The sequence below is a fragment of the Eremothecium sinecaudum genome, chromosome II (assembly GCF_001548555.1).
Source record: "Eremothecium sinecaudum strain ATCC 58844 chromosome II, complete sequence".
NCBI lineage: Eukaryota > Fungi > Ascomycota > Saccharomycetes > Saccharomycetales > Saccharomycetaceae > Eremothecium > Eremothecium sinecaudum.
In genome coordinates, this window is record NC_030893.1 from 310,422 (window position 1) to 323,637 (window position 13,216).

Below are 13,216 nucleotides of genomic sequence, written 5' to 3' on the forward strand. Positions count from 1 at the left end.
GTATATATTAACGGCATCAGCTATATCACCTTTTCTTGGGAAGCAGTAATTCCATGTCCAAGATCCCAGGAGGTTGCTTGTTCAGATACGTTTCGCGATACCACTGGTCCCATTCTTTTGCTTGTTCCTTCGTTCGATCGATTGAATCAATCAACTGATCACACTCATTCATCCAAGCTGGAAAGTGCTGAGGAGTTTTGAACTGTTCTGGCAAATGCAGCGGATAAAGCTGCAACTTAGGACGCCCCTTAGGCATTTCGCCACTCATCGAATTGATAAGGGGAACCTTTCGAAGTGTCATATCCGTCTCCTATGCGTTATCTTAGTAATCTTGTTTCTAACAGTCCTAAATATAATTTATAAACGAGCTCGATATCTCCCCAAAATTACTACTATAAATCCACCTCACCAAGCCAGAATAAGCAGCTAGCCTCAAATGTTGAACACGTCGCCAATTAACCTTGATAAATGGCTACAGGAGAATAGCGAGCTCCTACAACCTCCTGTTAACAACTACTGTCTACATCGCGGAGGGTTCACCGTGATGATTGTCGGTGGCCCAAACGAACGCACAGACTACCATATAAACCCAACTCCCGAGTGGTTCCACCAGAAGAAAGGTCATATGACATTAAAAGTCGTTGATGAAACTCTAGAAGGTGAAGATCGCTTTAAGGATGTGACTATTAATGAAGGAGACTCTTTTTTGTTGCCTGCAAATGTCCCACATAACCCTGTTAGGTACAGTGGCACAGTTGGCATTGTTGTTGAACAAGATAGACCCGCTGGCCAAGATGATCATTTAAGATGGTACTGCTCTAATTGCAAGGAAATAGTCTGTCAGTTCGATTTTGAAATGAAAGATCTTGGAACCCAAGTTAAAGAGGGCATTCTAAAGTTTGAAGAGAGCGAAGAACTAAGGACTTGCAAGGAGTGTGGGACGCTGAACTACTCGAAGCCACAATAATACGACAAGGTTTAAAAATGTATATATCGTGGGAAGTATTGCTCTGTGTTTACTTTTTTTATTTCACCCGCTCTGACTCTGAACTGTAGTTCTATAATTAAAAAGCCTTTTACTTTCAAGACATTAGGCTAACTCTAAACGCAATATTAGTGAACAACAACTATTATTAGATCTGATTCTAAAATAAGTGATTGTGCTTTAATCCTTGACAGTACTTGCATCAATATGGCGCTCTATTTGGACGGTTGTCAGTGTGCATCAAAGCAAGTTGACGATTCCACTAACAAAGACCCTCTTGTTCATTCAAAAGACCCAAAGCATCCTGCAAATATCATTTGCCAGCTATGTAGACTCTTTTACAGTAACAATTGGATTACTGGGACTGGCGGTGGTATTTCAGTGAAGCATCCTTTGACTGGACATATCTATATTGCTCCTTCTGGTGTACAGAAAGAGCAACTGCAGCCTGAGGAAATGTTCGTTATGGACCCTAAAACCGAGGACTATATCCGTACTCCTGAGGGCTACAAGCCAAGTGCATGTACTCCACTATTCATGTCATGCTACAGACAGCGTAACGCCGCCGCTGTGATCCATACTCATTCTCAACATGCCGTGATGTGCTCTCTATTCTTCGACAAAGTCTTTGAAATTGCTAATATAGAGCAGATCAAGGCTTTGCCTAGTGGTCAGAAAGACCCGGTAACTGGTAAGGACATTAACTTGTCTTTCTTTGATACTTTACACATTCCAATTATTGAGAATACTGCCCATGAAGAAGACTTGACCGATGGTCTGAATGAGGCCCTTGCAGCGTACCCTAACGCAACAGCCGTTATTGTCCGTAGACACGGAATGTATGTCTGGGGACCTACTCTAGATAAGGCCAAGGTTTACAACGAGGCAATCGACTACTTGTTAGAACTTGCCACCAAGATGCACCAATTGGGCATTCCACCTGCATGCGCTATTGGGGAAGAGAAGAAGTACGTGAAAACATACTGAGATTAGTCTCCCAAATTTTATAGTATTCTGTTATCTATATACCTATCATTATTCTTAAACTTACAGTGCATCGCCATGCTCAGTTCTCCATACTTCCTTCCATATTTCATGTTCCCTGTCAACTATATTCTTCGTATTTTGCAATTGGGCAACTTCCTCAGTGGAATCACTCCCAGAATCCTCAAATGGCCCACAGCATACCACCTGAGAGCCTTGAAGGACATATGCACCAGCAATGCTTGATTGAGTAAATCTTTCTTTCACGTCAGAGAGTAAAAGATTAATAGATTTGTCGAAACCTGACAATGTAGCCAATAGGCATTGACCATCCGTGGTTATAATAACAACCCTTTGATTCAGATAGTCCTTGAGTAGTGGGGACATTGATTTAGAGGCCGAACAAGCTTTGCTATCTGTTTATTTGTTCATTTAAGCAGCTTATTGTAGCAAGTTTGCTAGTGTTCTAGCCTTTTTATTGAAAACCTGAACTAAATAAAAACTAAATCTACACCGCAACTAACAACATATATAGGGATCTAGCATAAGAATATCTAGTTAAGATGACTGATAGATTGGCTACTAGTGATACAGAAAATGGCAGTTCTCCTCTTAAACATTTGGATGATACTGATAGGCAGATCCTTGAATGGGCAGGAAAGCTTGAAATGGAGTCCATAGATCTACGAGAAAAAGCAGGTGATCTGTTGAGTGAGCTGCGGAAACGCTGTAACGAGCTCAATGTGACTCAAAAAGGTATTGTGGATTGGAAGAACACTATGAATGATGAATTAACGTGTACGTGAATTTGAGAATACCCCTATAATAATTAAACATTGGCTCAATGGTACTAACTAAATCTCCGTTAGCCTTTAAAGAAGAAGTGCTAAGGGCCTTACAGGATAAGCATAAGGTGCTGCTAGGTGAAATAAGGAAAACGCAGAACTCTGGCGGCTCGGGATCACGTTCCAAGAGTACTGTGCAGTTGCCGCCGTTGTCCGCGGGAGAAATGGACAAGTTCTCATCTAGAATCATTAAAAGCTTTGAAACTAGGCAGAATAGGTGGTTGAAGGAGTTCCAATCGACACAGCAGGTACTGTATAATGTTACTGTTCAGATGGATCGAGTTACTGAGGTGCTAGGAAACATGTCACGGGACTTGCAAAACTTAACAGAACGCCAAGTTACGTTAGAGCAGGAGCTTGTAAATCAGAGGTATGAGCATAATCAGCATAATTTATCGACACCACCTCCAAGCTTCGTTGCTAGTCGTAAGCGTTCGGCTTCTCCCACACCTCGTGGTGTTACATTGAGCAAGACAAGGGACAAAGTAAATAAAACTCGATACATTATTCCATGGGAAGACATATCTGACCAGGAACTATAGAAGTACGTAGGTGGTGGTACGCTGCAGGTCGAGTCCAATTATTAGGTTGCAAATGTTGCCTAATGCGCGACTACGTACGAACCTGTCGTAGTAGATCTTATAACACTGCATATAGCGAGTAAGAAATTGAGACACTTGTTCATCGGTCATGCCACTGCCTGTGTTTTTAATCAGTTCATGCTCTTGCTGGACTCGCCAGGTATAAACGTTTTGAATGTCATCAGCGGCAAGCACGATCCCTAATGTGTTGAGCTCGGAATTCTTCCACAGGATAGTTTCATACCTGCGGAGGAACTGATTAATTAGGGCGAGGGAACTATTGGTGTTTTCACCTGCGAATAGAGCCAATTTAGCCTCTGGTATAGACTGGAATCCGAGAAACCACCCCTCCAGGATCACAATGTCAATTGGCTTTTTGACTTTAGCATACCCTGCGCGGTCACCTTCTCCATTAAAAGCAGCCTTATTGTATTTCGGGATAACCAGAACTCCAGGTTCTGGACTATTCAATCTCTTGATGACAGCTTCAAGCAGATCTAGATCATGAGTACCAGGAAGTCCTCTTCCCTGTAATAAAGGATTCTGTTCATACTTTTTACTCAATGCCAATTGTTCATTGTGAGGCAGATAGAAATCATCTATAGAGATGTTTAAGGTTTTATAATGCTTACTTAAATGCTCAAACAACCTGTAAGCGTTATATGACTTGCCTGATCCTTGTATTCCAGAAATTAAGATAAAAAGGGGCCCAGGGCCTTTTCGTTGAGCCAAAGCCTCGGGTACTTTAACATCGACAAACGAAAGGATAGTATCAATTGTTGAGGAAGGCATATGTATGAAAGGTAGTTTTCTTTATTACAAAGTGTATGTAATTCAATGCCATGTTCCGTAAACTTCACTAAAAACATTTTGCTAGGTTTAGTGCAACAGCCACGGGATCGCCGTCGAAAAGGGCCTCTTTAATACTCGAGCCAGCTATGACTCAAAAATCGTTGTATAGTTTTAAGGAGTTAAGTATCTCAAAGTACAAATGTATTTTAAATTACACAGTAATGGTGAGGATGCTTAGAACATGCCTTCAATCTCGCCATCTTCGTTAAGCTCGATGTTCATAAACCCACAATGGGTTGGTAGACCAGGAATAGTCTGAATTTCAGCTGCTAGAGCATATAGATAACCAGCACCGATGGATGCCTTAACATCTCTAATTGGGAATATATAGTCTGTTGGGACACCTTTCAATGAGGCGTCATGAGATAAGGAATACTGAGTTTTGGCGATACACACAGGTAGATCTCCGAAACCTTGTTTTGCATATAGATCAATCTTGTTTTTAGCCTCATCAGAAAGGCTAATATCTGCTGCACCGTACATCTCCCTGGCAATGCAACGAAGCTTCTCTTCGATGCCCAAAGATTTGTCGTCATATAAGTATTTGAAATCCTGAGATGGCAATTCCGTAGCCTTGATAACCGCGTTAGCAAGATCCACAGCACCTTTTCCACCTTCAGCCCAGTGGTTTGCAATAACTGCATCCACAGCGCCGGCTTTAATTGACTCTTCCTTGATAACTTCATGTTCAAGATCAGTGTCTGATGATATTTTGTTAATGGCAACTACTACAGGAACGTTATAAGCTCTAGCATTTTGTATCTGTTTAGCCAGGTTTGAACAGCCCTTTCTCAGTAATTCGACGTTTTCAGTACTATACTCAGAAGGAAGTGGCGCACCTGCTTTAACCTCTGCACCTCCTCCATGAACCTTCAATGCACGAACTGTTGCCACAATCACAATGACGTCTGGTGATAGACCGCTCGATCTGCACTTAATGTTCAAGAATCTCTCGCCCCCCATCGTGAAGTCGAAACCAGCCTCGGTCACAACATAACCGACTTGTTGTTTCTTCTCTTCTTCTGAAGCTTCTGGGTCCACTCCCGCTAGTTTTAATGCTATTTTATCAGCAATAATTGAACTAGCACCAATGGAAATATTAGCAAATGGACCAGCATGAACGAAAACTGGTGTGCCCTCTAGGGTTTGCATTAGAGTTGGCTTGATGGCATCTTTCATCAAAGCCGCCATTGCACCAGCACAGCCAATATCCTCACAAGTAACTGGTTCGCCTGCTTTGTTAGAAGCCACAACAATTTTTCCTAATCTTTCCCTTAGATCACTTAGAGAGTTCGACAAAGCTAGGATAGCCATACACTCAGATGCAACAGAAATTTCGAACCCAGTTTCTCTGGTGAACCCGCGCTCCGTTGGAGCCTGGCCTACAGTAATACCTCTCAAAAACCTGTCGTTACAGTCAACAACACGTTTCCAGGTTATTGATGATGGATCAATGTCTAATCTTGAGAATTGTCTGATTTCATCAGGTGTTAAGCTGTCTGGGTCAGTCTTATCAATTCCTAGTTTAGCAAGTCTTTTCAACATCGTTGGTAAGAACTTCCTCACGCCATTTTTGGCTGGGACTAATCTCTTATATAGCGCCTGATCCTTCTGTGTACCTTCGTGGAACATTCTGCTGTCAATTGCAGCCGCCAAAAGGTTTGTTGCAATGGAAATAGCGTGGATGTCACCTGTAACATGCATATTGAACTCATCCATTGGAATAACTTGAGAATAACCACCACCGGCAGCACCGCCTTTTATACCAAATGATGGCCCCATAGATGGTTGGCGCACATTGGCAAAAGCAACCTTTTTCAAATGAGCTCCAAGTGCTTGCACTAAGCCAATAGTAGTAGTGGACTTACCTTCTCCTAATGGTGTTGGAGTTATACCAGTAACCAAGATGTATTTACCATTTTCGCGCGCCTTCAACCTATTTAGAACATCCAATTGAACCTTCGCTTTAACCTTACCATATGGCTCGAGTTCAGAGGGCAAAATACCGGCCTCTGAAGCAACAGTAGTGATATCTTTTGGGTTCTGCGATCTGGAGATTTCAAAATCACATGGAACTGGCTGAACCAAATCCAAAGGTAATGGGGTGAAGGGTTCGGACACTTCCGCAGCCCTCTTGGCAGCTAGAAGAGTGTTTTGCATTAACATAGCAACGGTCATAGGGCCCACTCCTCCGGGAACAGGCGTTATAAGTTTGACCTTATCCAATGCCTTGGAAAACTCAACATCACCAACACACCTATAACCAGACTTTTTCGTACTGTCTTCAATACTATTAATGCCAACATCAATAATAACCGCATCCGGGTTTTGTAGCCAATCGCCCTTAACAAACTCGGCCTGACCTACAGCCGCAACTATAATATCCGCATGTGCAACATGTTGAGGGATATTCTGCGATTTGGAGTGCAACATAGTTACTGTGGCATCTAAAGATCTGAGCAATGCAGAAACAGGTATCCCGACAATATCAGATCTACCCAAAACCACAGCATTGGCCCCGGAAATCTTCACACCTGACCGCTGGAGCAATTCTATTACACCTTTAGGTGTACAAGGATGAAAATAAGGGGTTCCATTCCTGCTATTCAACTCGCCAATATTATAAGGGCCAAAACCATCAATATCCTTTGTTGGTAAAACAGCAGAAGTCACACGGTGCTCGTTTATGTGCTTAGGTAAGGGCAATTGAACCAATATACCGTGAACGGTCTTATCGGCGTTATTGTCGTTAATAACCGCCAACACTTCATTTTCACTAACAGTATCTTCCATATGAACAAAGTTGACAGTTATGCCAGCTTCTGCTGCAGCCTTCCGCTTCATACGAACGTAAGTACTGGAATCAGGTCTAGCACCCACTTGTATTAGAGTCATTTTAGCCTTGAAGCTAGGATCATTTTTCTTTAACTTAGAGATTTCGTCGGCAATCTCACCACGAATTGTGGCGGCTATCGCCTTACCATCAATAATAGCCATGGTATTGGTATATCTTGAGGTTAGAGTTGCGAATAATATTTAACTTTCGGACCTGCAGTATATATCTGTTGTCAACAAATCGAGGATAAATCCTATCCACCCATCTTAACAGATCATTATTTTTCCTGAAATCCGTAGGATCCTTTTTTTCTGACTCTGACCACCATTGTTTGATTATCGTGTAAAAAGGCGCCTTTGTTTCAGATGCCTATGGTTATGATGTTTATGTTTACATGGAGTTTGTATCGTACGTTGGGAATTGTGTGTTATGTATTTTGCAATCGCTATATCCGTTATATACACTGACCTCGGTGGTAGATTTGATGTTACCGGGAGTAATTTAGCCCTTTAAATGGCATAGCAATGGAAAATTGATGATATTGAGAAATTCTTGAAAGTGTTGAATTAATAATTATAGGCCTTTTAAGGAGCCGTGGGTATTAGTTCCGCAAAGGTGGCAAAAACTTAGTTTTTATATAGATAACGTATATAGGCTATAAGAGAGCTAGCTATGAAGTTGAAATGCTAGCTAACTTATATCTGGAATAATTACCGCTGAATTTGCTGATTTAGCATATGTTTAGTAGTTGAAGTTTACGTAGGGGGTTCAGTAATGGTGGCGGCTATTCGGTGGCAAAAGTAAGTACACTAAGAGGGAGTAGAAGATACTTACTAAATAAAATGGCTATAGATACAATAGAAGAAAACTGCGAAACAAGGAGGTCTGTTTCTATCTTTGCACTTTGGTTGTTTCACCAGTTGCGCAGTTGCCAATTATAAATCTGCTTTAGAAATATATTTCTAAAGCTTCTGATAACAAAAATATCAACACCGATCATAAACCAGAAAGCGGATATATATAAAGAGGTTTTAGTTATGACTAGTGAAACTGGCTTACCAGCGCCATGGACTGTGCGTTTCAGCAAAACACGTAAAAGAGAGTACTATTTCAACCCAGAGACTAAGCAGTCCCAGTGGGAGCTTCCAGAGGGTACTGACAGCAAAAAGCTAGAGGAATACCTAGAGAATAATCCTGTGAAGGTCAGATGTCTACACTTGTTGATCAAGCATAAAGGATCACGTAGACCGGCTTCTCATCGCAATAGCCAAATTAGCATAACAAAGGAGGAGGCAATTGAAGAGCTAAAGAAGTATGCTTTGAAGTATACTGAAGGGGCTAGGTTTGAGGATCTGGCTGTAGAGAGGAGCGATTGTTCGTCGTATAAGAAGGGAGGAGACTTGGGATTCTTTGGTAGGGGGGAAATGCAAGCTGAGTTTGAAAAAGTAGCCTTCTCCTTGAAAGTAGGAGAAGTAAGTGGAATTGCGGACTCCGATAGCGGAGTGCATTTGATCAAACGTGTGGCTTAAACCATGCCTTATGTTAGAGCTCATGTAAAAGTTATGTTCTTTTCTTTGTGTATTTGCGCTAAACTACGATTACCATAGATCAGGTACGTAATCCTGTGTAACGGAACTATCTTGGCCATACATACTCTGCCATTCGTTGAAGCCACCTCTGAGTATCCAGATCTCGAAAAGATGGAGCTGGTCTTCAGGAATTGACCTTAAGAACCGCATCGCCGTGGAAGGGCCTCTTTGCTGGGATTGAGCGCAATGGAACACACAGTGCACAACAGATTTTTGACCTTCACCTGGAAGCTTTTCCTCAAGCTTGCTTTTTAGCTCGTTTAGAAGCTCCGGTTCTCTTTTGATTCGGCCATAAGGGTAATTCCAACTGCCTGATATGTGGCCGCCAATATAGTCGCTGCCTCTAACATCTATAACTTGAAATGGCTCACGGTCTACATGTCCTATCTTTATCCAACGATATAGATCCTTAGGGTTTAGATACTTAATCCGAGATATGTTTGATGCCGACATATTTCCCACTCTGTTCACTTTCACTCTGAAGGGTATTAAAGAAGCAAACTTTTGAGGTTCAATATGGTAATTAGTGAAAGAAATTAACTTACAGAAAAAAACGCTAACTCATGAAAATATAAGCATATTTATATACATGCAATTCATCACCTACCCCGGAGCTCAATCCAGCTAGCTGATTTTGGAACATATCACCACATGTTAGTTTCTCTTCTAGGTCCACTGGTTTGGAAATCAGTGTGATATAGGTGGTAGTACTTAATCACTTTCATCAGCGGTATCATAAGGCGTATCTTGTGGCGTATCTTGTGGTGTACTATGTGGTGTATCGTGCAACCACCTGTCTAAATGAGAAAGCATGGAACCAGCCCTATTTAGGTGTTCCTCATCGCTCTCGCTAGAGGTTGTTACAAGACCATTACCTGGCGCTTCTCCAGTATATATATGAGCAAACTCCGTAGCAGGTGAGCCACCCCTTAAAGTTCTCTGCCTTTTGGGAGGACTTCCTACTAGCTTAGAGTATAGACTCCGTCCTAAAGTCTTCTTCAATAGCATTTCACGCACTTCAAAGTACAAATCTTTTGACGCATCATTCAATTTTTCCTGGTTTTTCTTAAAATATGACCTAAAGTCTTGTACATGCTTCCTGAACTCCAACTCATTCTTCTTCAACCATGACACGTTCAACTCGTGGCGGGTCGCTCCCCGTGCGAAATTCCGCATCAAATACTTATCATAGTCCCTGATGATTTTAGTAATTATATCACTAGTTGAAATGCCAGTGGTCCTCTGAGTCGCCAAGAATTTCCCTGTTTCCTTAATTGGCTTGTAAATGTCATCGCTATCAGCGCTGCTATATGGAAGGTCATCGTGCGCGACGTAGTCAATCTTGTGTTCCTCTAGAAATTCAGGCGTAACGCACCACGGCGCGTCTTTAATAACCTCGTCCACCCACCGACAGTGCATTAGGGATTCACACCTTTGTGCGTCGGTAAGTACAGTTAAACCCTTTAACTTATGTGTCACCTTATCACTAGGAACACCACAAACTAAAGTCACATTAGGGAATGACTTTTTACACTGCTCCAATTGCTTCATATGACCCAAATGGAATAGATCGAAAACTCCATCCGCATAAATCCGAACTGGTCTATCAGTAGGAGGAAGGTTGAAGGGAAATCCTCGAGGACGGAACTTACGATATTCCTCTGGGATTGCTTCATCCAATTGCCTCTCCAAGTCCTCCCGATCAGTATGCCTTTTCTTGCTTTGACGCTTATTATCTTCATCACTCTCCTCTTCTTCTACCCCTCTAACGGAACTGGACCGTTTAAGACGATTAACATCTGTATTAACAGTACCTGGTCTCGTATCCTTAGGAACAGTAAACATCACAACTTCTTCGTCCTCAGTAATTTTTTTTTCGTATTCAGGTTCTTTTCTATTAAGTTTGAACAAATTTGTAAGTGAAGTATGCGAAAGACGTTGTTTTAAAGACCCTTGATGTGTCGCGGGTCCCATCATATACTATGGCAGCTGAACGTTTTTTTTTACAGAAACTTCTTGGATATAAAATTCTGAGTCCTAGTAAAAGAGATCTTTTCCTGTGTTTTTAACAAGACTTACTCAATTTTAAGTAGGATAACCCTTGTCATAGGCTCGTGAACAATAGTCTTAATTGGCCAAAAAATTGATAACGATTTAGTTCTTAGCGCTCAAAGGGTAGTTCAGTCGGTTTTTTGTTCCTTGAAGTAGAAGTCAAGATTTATCAAACGCTCTTCGTGGAAAGGGATAACATCACGTGGTAGCACGCGAGCGTGAGGGCGGCTAAGCTGCGGAGCTGAGAAGAAGGCTGGTGGTGTAGAGAGGCTGCTATGTGGCAGTAGATTGTACAAGAATAGCTGCTTGAAGCCACCTGGGGCTCAATTGGCGTAGTTTTTGCAGTGGTAACTTGCTATATATTGTTGTTTTTAGTGTCAAGCGTGCGTCGTCATGTTCGAAAGACAAACGAAACGGTTGGAGAGAGTCGACGAGTCAGGCGAGATTCGCGCTCACCGTGACCACCTTCCATGTGAAAGTTGAGATACGCACGTGACGTTGACCATGTGAAACTCATATCCAATCTGTATCATGTGCGATGGGTTTACACGTGATCGCGTCCGGTCCTGCACCGGCCCGATGCTGTCCGGAGCAGTTACCTGTCTGACAGAATCAGTAAGATGAATCATAGCGGAATCGAACTTGTATATATACATCAGCCCCCCATTATCAGGGAAGTTGAGAGTTACAACCGCATTTTAGCTTGCTGAAACACTAAAGATACCATGTTACTGTTTCGGAGGAATTTTTCTACATCAAAGAGACTCAATGGAGGATTGAACAAGTACTCGGCTATAATCACCCAACCAAAGAGCCAGGGTGGATCTCAGGCTATGCTTTATGCAACCGGTTTTGATGAGAACGACATGAATAAGGCACAAGTTGGTGTCGGCTCTTGTTGGTGGTCTGGTAATCCATGCAATATGCATTTATTAGATTTCAATCACAGAGTGACAGAATCGGTAAACCGGGCCGGATTGAAGGGAATGCAATTCAACTCCATCGGGGTATCTGATGGGATATCCATGGGCACACACGGTATGCGGTATTCACTTCAGTCTCGGGAAATTATTGCGGACTCATTTGAGACTATTATGATGGCTCAGCACTATGACGCCAATGTTTCAATTGCTGCGTGTGACAAAAACATGCCTGGTGTCATAATGGCAATGGGACGTCATAATAGGCCCTCTTTGATGGTTTATGGGGGCACAATCATGGCAGGTAGTCCATGCAGCGGCTCTCCAAAGATTTCGTCTAAGATTGACCTTGTCTCAGCCTTCCAGGCTTATGGTCAATATCTTTCAAAGGAACTGACTGAAGAGGAAAGTCAAGATGTTGTGAGACATGCCTGTCCTGGTCCTGGCTCCTGTGGTGGGATGTATACGGCTAATACCATGGCATCCGCTGCCGAAGTGCTTGGTTTAACGCTTCCTAATTCGTCTGCATTTCCGGCTATTTCACAAGAGAAGCTTGATGAGTGTGACGCTGTTGGAGAAGCGATCAAGAAAACGATGGAATTGAATATCTTGCCCCGGGATATCCTAACCAAAGAGGCATTTGAAAACGCAATTACATATGCCGTTGCAACTGGAGGATCTACAAATGCTATTTTACATCTAATTGCCATTGCTCATTCAGCAGGTACAAAGCTTACAATTGATGACTTCCAAAAAATATCCGACCGTACACCGCTTTTGGGTGATTTCAAACCATCTGGTAAGTATGTGATGGCTGATTTAATCAAGATTGGTGGTACGCAGGCTGTTATTAAGTATTTGTATGAAAATGGATTCCTCCATGGTGACACGATAACAGTTACTGGTGAGACGCTAAAGGAGCGTGCCGCAAAGGCTCCTAGCTTAGATTCTGCGCAGAAAATTATACACCCTATCTCCAAGCCTATCAAGGAAAGTGGCCATCTACAGATTCTATATGGTTCTCTAGCGCCTGGCGGTGCTGTTGGCAAAATAACTGGCAAAGAGGGTTCCTATTTCAAAGGTAAAGCCAGAGTATTTGACGATGAACCTTCCTTTACTCTTGCTCTTGAGAATGGGGAGATTAAAAAGGGTGAGAAAACAGTTGTAATTATAAGATATGAGGGACCTAAGGGTGGTCCAGGAATGCCTGAAATGTTGAAACCTTCATCTGCCATTGTTGGTTACGGTCTTGGTGGTGACGTTGCATTATTAACAGACGGTAGGTTTTCTGGGGGCTCTCACGGGTTTTTAATTGGTCATATTGTTCCAGAAGCTGCCGAAGGTGGGCCTATTGCTCTTGTTAATGACGGAGATGAAATTATTATTGACGCTGAGCGTAATACCATTGATTTATTAATTTCAAAGGAGGAATTAGAGCATAGAAGATCCAAGTGGACTCCTCCTGCTCCACGCTATAACAGAGGAACATTGGCAAAATACGCAAAATTAGTATCTAGTGCTTCAACTGGTTGCGTCCTAGATGCTGACTGAACGAGTTTCAGTTCTATTTAT

The 13,216-nt window shown here is 42.3% G+C and overlaps 11 protein-coding genes across 11 annotated transcripts; 5 read left to right on the plus strand and 6 right to left on the minus strand.

Moving 5' to 3' along the window:
- Positions 1 to 25: 25 nt before the first annotated feature.
- On the minus strand, positions 26 to 301 carry MVB12 (ubiquitin-binding ESCRT-I subunit protein MVB12; the record flags this gene model as incomplete). Its single annotated transcript, XM_018130243.1, has 1 exon — positions 26 to 301. One exon carries the CDS (start codon positions 299 to 301, stop codon positions 26 to 28), a length of 276 nt encoding a protein of 91 aa, XP_017985661.1.
- Positions 302 to 436: 135 nt separating this feature from the next.
- On the plus strand, positions 437 to 967 carry BNA1 (3-hydroxyanthranilate 3,4-dioxygenase; the record flags this gene model as incomplete). The annotated part of the gene is made up of 1 exon (XM_018130242.1): positions 437 to 967. One exon carries the CDS (start codon positions 437 to 439, stop codon positions 965 to 967), a length of 531 nt encoding a protein of 176 aa, XP_017985662.1.
- Positions 968 to 1,192: 225 nt separating this feature from the next.
- On the plus strand, positions 1,193 to 1,972 carry MDE1 (methylthioribulose 1-phosphate dehydratase MDE1; the record flags this gene model as incomplete). Its single annotated transcript, XM_018130241.1, has 1 exon — positions 1,193 to 1,972. The coding sequence occupies one exon, from the start codon at positions 1,193 to 1,195 to the stop codon at positions 1,970 to 1,972; it is 780 nt and encodes a 259-aa protein (XP_017985663.1).
- Positions 1,973 to 2,032: 60 nt separating this feature from the next.
- Positions 2,033 to 2,356, minus strand: LSM8 (U4/U6-U5 snRNP complex subunit LSM8; the record flags this gene model as incomplete). Its single annotated transcript, XM_018130240.1, has 1 exon — positions 2,033 to 2,356. One exon carries the CDS (start codon positions 2,354 to 2,356, stop codon positions 2,033 to 2,035), a length of 324 nt encoding a protein of 107 aa, XP_017985664.1.
- A 176-nt stretch (positions 2,357 to 2,532) lies between these two features.
- REC107 (Rec107p) lies at positions 2,533 to 3,356 on the plus strand (the record flags this gene model as incomplete). Its single annotated transcript, XM_018130239.1, has 2 exons — positions 2,533 to 2,767; positions 2,839 to 3,356. 2 exons carry the CDS (start codon positions 2,533 to 2,535, stop codon positions 3,354 to 3,356), a joined length of 753 nt encoding a protein of 250 aa, XP_017985665.1.
- Positions 3,351 to 4,187, minus strand: TDA10 (putative ATP-dependent kinase; the record flags this gene model as incomplete). The annotated part of the gene is made up of 1 exon (XM_018130238.1): positions 3,351 to 4,187. The coding sequence occupies one exon, from the start codon at positions 4,185 to 4,187 to the stop codon at positions 3,351 to 3,353; it is 837 nt and encodes a 278-aa protein (XP_017985666.1).
- A 234-nt stretch (positions 4,188 to 4,421) lies between these two features.
- Positions 4,422 to 7,244, minus strand: ADE3 (trifunctional formate-tetrahydrofolate ligase/methenyltetrahydrofolate cyclohydrolase/methylenetetrahydrofolate dehydrogenase ADE3; the record flags this gene model as incomplete). Its single annotated transcript, XM_018130237.1, has 1 exon — positions 4,422 to 7,244. One exon carries the CDS (start codon positions 7,242 to 7,244, stop codon positions 4,422 to 4,424), a length of 2,823 nt encoding a protein of 940 aa, XP_017985667.1.
- An 876-nt stretch (positions 7,245 to 8,120) lies between these two features.
- Positions 8,121 to 8,612, plus strand: ESS1 (peptidylprolyl isomerase ESS1; the record flags this gene model as incomplete). The annotated part of the gene is made up of 1 exon (XM_018130236.1): positions 8,121 to 8,612. One exon carries the CDS (start codon positions 8,121 to 8,123, stop codon positions 8,610 to 8,612), a length of 492 nt encoding a protein of 163 aa, XP_017985668.1.
- Positions 8,613 to 8,681: 69 nt separating this feature from the next.
- On the minus strand, positions 8,682 to 9,125 carry YCH1 (phosphatase YCH1; the record flags this gene model as incomplete). The annotated part of the gene is made up of 1 exon (XM_018130235.1): positions 8,682 to 9,125. One exon carries the CDS (start codon positions 9,123 to 9,125, stop codon positions 8,682 to 8,684), a length of 444 nt encoding a protein of 147 aa, XP_017985669.1.
- A 258-nt stretch (positions 9,126 to 9,383) lies between these two features.
- PCT1 (choline-phosphate cytidylyltransferase) lies at positions 9,384 to 10,649 on the minus strand (the record flags this gene model as incomplete). The annotated part of the gene is made up of 1 exon (XM_018130234.1): positions 9,384 to 10,649. The coding sequence occupies one exon, from the start codon at positions 10,647 to 10,649 to the stop codon at positions 9,384 to 9,386; it is 1,266 nt and encodes a 421-aa protein (XP_017985670.1).
- Positions 10,650 to 11,449: 800 nt separating this feature from the next.
- ILV3 (dihydroxy-acid dehydratase ILV3) lies at positions 11,450 to 13,195 on the plus strand (the record flags this gene model as incomplete). Its single annotated transcript, XM_018130233.1, has 1 exon — positions 11,450 to 13,195. One exon carries the CDS (start codon positions 11,450 to 11,452, stop codon positions 13,193 to 13,195), a length of 1,746 nt encoding a protein of 581 aa, XP_017985671.1.
- Positions 13,196 to 13,216: the final 21 nt, after the last annotated feature.